Source organism: Procambarus clarkii, chromosome 16 (assembly GCF_040958095.1).
Source record: "Procambarus clarkii isolate CNS0578487 chromosome 16, FALCON_Pclarkii_2.0, whole genome shotgun sequence".
Lineage (NCBI taxonomy): Eukaryota > Metazoa > Arthropoda > Malacostraca > Decapoda > Cambaridae > Procambarus > Procambarus clarkii.
Window position 1 is genome coordinate 39,955,895 of NC_091165.1, and position 4,496 is coordinate 39,960,390.

General features: G+C 42.2%; 1 protein-coding gene across 1 annotated transcript; it reads left to right on the forward strand.

The window, feature by feature from the left end:
- The first annotated feature begins 1,269 nt into the window (after positions 1-1,269).
- On the forward strand, positions 1,270-1,863 carry LOC138365359 (putative protein FAM47C). The gene has a single exon (XM_069325665.1). It carries the CDS (start codon positions 1,270-1,272, stop codon positions 1,861-1,863), a length of 594 nt encoding a protein of 197 aa, XP_069181766.1.
- The last annotated feature ends 2,633 nt before the right edge of the window (positions 1,864-4,496 follow it).

Here is a 4,496-nt window from a genome sequence, read left to right on the forward strand (position 1 = left end):
AGTAGATCACTAGCAAGCAAGTAGATCACTAGCAAGCAAGTAGATCACTAGCAAGCAAGTAGATCACTAGCAAGCAAGTAGATCACTAGCAAGCAAGTAGATCACTAGCAAGCAAGTATATCACTAGCAAGCAAGTAGATCACTAGCAAGCAAGTAAATCACTAGCAAGCAAGTAAATCACTAGCAAGCAAGTAGATCACTAGCAAGCAAGTAAATCACTAGCAAGCAAGTAGATCACTAGCAAGCAAGTAGACTACTAGCAAGCAAGTAGATCACTAGCAAACAAGTAAATCACTAGCAAGCAAGTAGATCACTAGCAAGCAAGTAGACTACTAGCAAGCAAGTAGATCACTAGCAAACAAGTAGATCACTAGCAAGCAAGTAGATCACTAGCAAGCCAGTAGATCACTAGCAAGCAAGTAGATCACTAGCAAGCAAGTAGATCACTAGCAAGCAAGTAGACTACTAGCAAGCCAGTAGATCACTAGCAAGCAAGTAGATCACTAGCAAGCAAGTAGATCACTAGCAAGCAAGTAGACTACTAGCAAGCAAGTAGACCACTAGCAAACAAGTAGATTACTAGCAAGCAAGTAGACTACTAGCAAGCAAGTAGACCACTAGCAAACAAGTAGATTACTAGCAAGCAAGTAGATCACTAGCAAGCAAGTAGATCACTAGCAAGCAAGTAGATCACTAGCAAGCAAGTAGATCACTAGCAAGCAAGTAGATCACTAGCAAGCAAGTAGATCACTAGCAAGCAAGTAGATCACTAGCAAGCAACAAGATCACTAGCAAGCAAGTAGATCACTAGCAAGCAAGTAGACCACTAGCAAACAAGTAGATTACTAGCAAGCAAGTAGATCACTAGCAAGCAAGTAGATCACTAGCAAGCAAGTAGATCACTAGCAAGCAACAAGATCACTAGCAAGCAAGTAGATCACTAGCAAGCAAGTAGATCACTAGCAAGCCAGTAGATCACTAGCAAGCAAGTAGACTACTAGCAAGCAAGTAGACTACTAGCAAGCAAGTAGACCACTAGCAAACAAGTAGATCACTAGCAAACAAGTAGACTACTAGCAAGCAAGTAGACCACTAGCAAACAAGTAGATTACTAGCAAGCAAGTAGATCACTAGCAAGCAAGTAGATCAATAGCAAGCAAAAAGTAGACCACTATATCTAGCTGGCTGCTTCACAAGTCAGAAAAGGTAGTGTGTGGTGCAAAGAAAATTTAAAGCATTCAGGCACTGTAAAGTACAGAGTCACTCAAGATGTTCACTCGGGAGGAGTTTAATCACCCACAAGAGGAATCACCCACAAGAGGAATCACCCACAAGAGGAATCACCCACGAGAGGAATCACCCACGAGAGGAATCACCCACGAGAGGAATCACCCACAAGAGGAATCACCCACAAGAGGAATCACCCACAAGAGGAATCACCCACAAGAGGAATCACCCACAAGAGGAATCACCCACAAGAGGAATCACCCACGAGAGGAATCACCCACAAGAGGAATCACCCACGAGAGGAATCACCCACGAGAGGAATCACCCACGAGAGGAATCACCCACAAGAGGAATCACCCACAAGAGGAATCACCCACAAGAGGAATCACCCACAAGAGGAATCACCCACAAGAGGAATCACCCACGAGAGGAATCACCCACAAGAGGAATCACCCACAAGAGGAATCACCCACAAGAGGAATCACCCACAAGAGGAATCACCCACAAGAGGAATCACCCACAAGAGGAATCACCCACGAGAGGAATCACCCACAAGAGGAATCTCACACAAGAGGAATCACCCACAAGAGGAATCACCCACAAGAGGAATCACCCACTAGAGGAATCTCACACTAGAGTAACCTGTCACTCGAGCAATCAACGACGCTAATCTTCACTCCTCAGATGTGACGGGTAAAGCAAGATTTTTTGGGGGTCCTGTCTTTGCTGACGAGTAGAGAGGTGACGCAATGACCTGACGCAGGTTGACGCAGGCTGACGCAGGTGGACGCAGGTATTCGTGACTCAGGGAACTACAAACGAAGAGAGAAACCTACAACACTTGACGATAACTCATGCATAGGAAGTATTGAAAAATAATGCTAATTGAACAACAAAAAGTCCAAGAAGGGTTTAAAAGAGAAATGAATGATACAAAACTCGATAAATCATGATACAAGTGTCTCATAATACAAGCGTCTCATGATACAAGTGTTTCATGATACAAGTGTCTCATGATACAAGTGTCTCACGATACAAGTGTCTCATGATACAAGTGTCTCATGATACAAGTGTCTCATGATACAAGTGTCTCATGATACAAGTGTCTCATGATACAATGTATCTCATGATACAAGTGTCTCATGATACAATGTATCTCATGATACAAGTGTCTCATGATACAAGTGTCTCATGATACAAGTGTCTCATGATACAATGTATCTCATGATACAAGTTTCTCATGATACAATGTATCTCATGATACAAGTGTCTCATGATACAAGTGTCTCATGATACAAGTGTCTCATGATACAAGTGTCTCATGATACAAGTGTCTCATGATACAAGTGTCACATGATACAAGTGTCTCATGATACAAGTGTCTCATGATACAAGTGTCACATGATACAAGTGTCTCATGATACAAGTGTCTCATGATACAAGTGTCTCATGATACAAGTGTCTCATGATACAAGTGTCACATGATACAAGTGTCACATGATACAAGTGTCTCATGATACAAGTGTCACATGATACAAGTGTCTCATGATACAAGTGTCTCATGATACAAGTGTCTCATGATACAAGTGTCTCATGATACAAGTGTCTCATGATACAAGTGTCTCATGATACAAGTGTCTCATGATACAAGTGTCTCATGATACAAGTAACTCATGATACAAGTGTCTCATGATACAAGTGTCTCATGATACAAGTGTCTCATGATACAAGTAACTCATGATACAAGTGTCGCATGATACAAGTGTCTCATGATACAAGTGTCACATGATACAAGTGTCTCATGATACAAGTGTCTCATGATACAAGTAACTCATGATACAAGTGTCTCTTGATACAAGTGTCTCATGATACAAGTGTCTCATGATTCAAGTGTCACATGATACAAGTGTCTCATGATACAAGTGTCTCATGATACAAGTGTCGCATGATACAAGTGTCTCATGATACAAGTGTCACATGATACAAGTGTCTCATGATACAAGTAACTCATGATACAAGTAACTCATGATACAAGTGTCTCATGATACAAGTGTCTCATGATACAAGTGTCTCATGATACAAGTGTCGCATGATACAAGTGTCTCATGATACAAGTGTCACATGATACAAGTGTCTCATGATACAAGTAACTCATGATACAAGTAACTCATGATACAAGTGTCTCATGATACAAGTGTCTCATGATACAAGTGTCTCATGATACAAGTGTCTCATGATACAAGTGTCTCATGATACAAGTGTCTCATGATACAAGTAACTCATGATACAAGTGTCTCATGATACAAGTGTCTCATGATACAAGTGTCTCATAGATACACTGTATCATCCGAGTAGAAAAGCGGAGCGATGGTACATGAGGACAAGGAGCAGGGATATGCCGAGCAAATGGATGATACCGAAGCACTCGGACCATCGGGAATCGAACACCGACCTGCAAGAAGCGGTTCCTTCGATCTACCAATCTTTCGAAGGGGGGGTTAGGAATATCATGAAGCTAAGTATATTATACATCACTACAAGACCAAGAATATAGCAGTCAACTCAAGCATTCTGATGTAGTCTGTCTGACCTTCTTAATGGGAAGTAAGAATCGTGTGAGACACTTGTATCATGACACACTGTATCATGAGACACTGGTATCACCCTATCCCACATCCTTCGTCTATCCATACTTCTAACCCATACACCATTCAACCAATTCTTCTATCCCTTCTACTATCCTAAACCCTCCCAACATATCTAGGCAAACCATCCAGCTCCCCTACCAAACACCTCCATTTTGTGTCCTGTATCTCACACCCATCTACTCTGGTTCCACCCCCTCTTCCCCTTCATCCATCGTGTCCACTCTACCGCTCAGCCATCGAAGTCTTGCCCACCACCAACATGTTCAAACTCGTAACTTAATTCACTTGCCACAATTTCATCTCCTCCTCCTCACTCCTTCAATACCATGTTCCCCATCACCATCCCTCCCTATCATTTCCTCCCTCACTACCATCTCCCTCACTACCATCTCTCTCACTACCATCTCTCTCACTACCATCTCTCTCACTATCATCTCTCTCACTACCATCTCTCTCACTACCATCTCTCTCACTACCATCTCTCTCACTACCATCTCTCTCACTATCATCTCTCTCACTACCATCTCTCTCACTATCATCTCTCTCACTACCATCTCTCTCACTACCATCTATCTCACTATCATCTCTCTCACTACCATCTCTCTCACTACCATCTCTCTC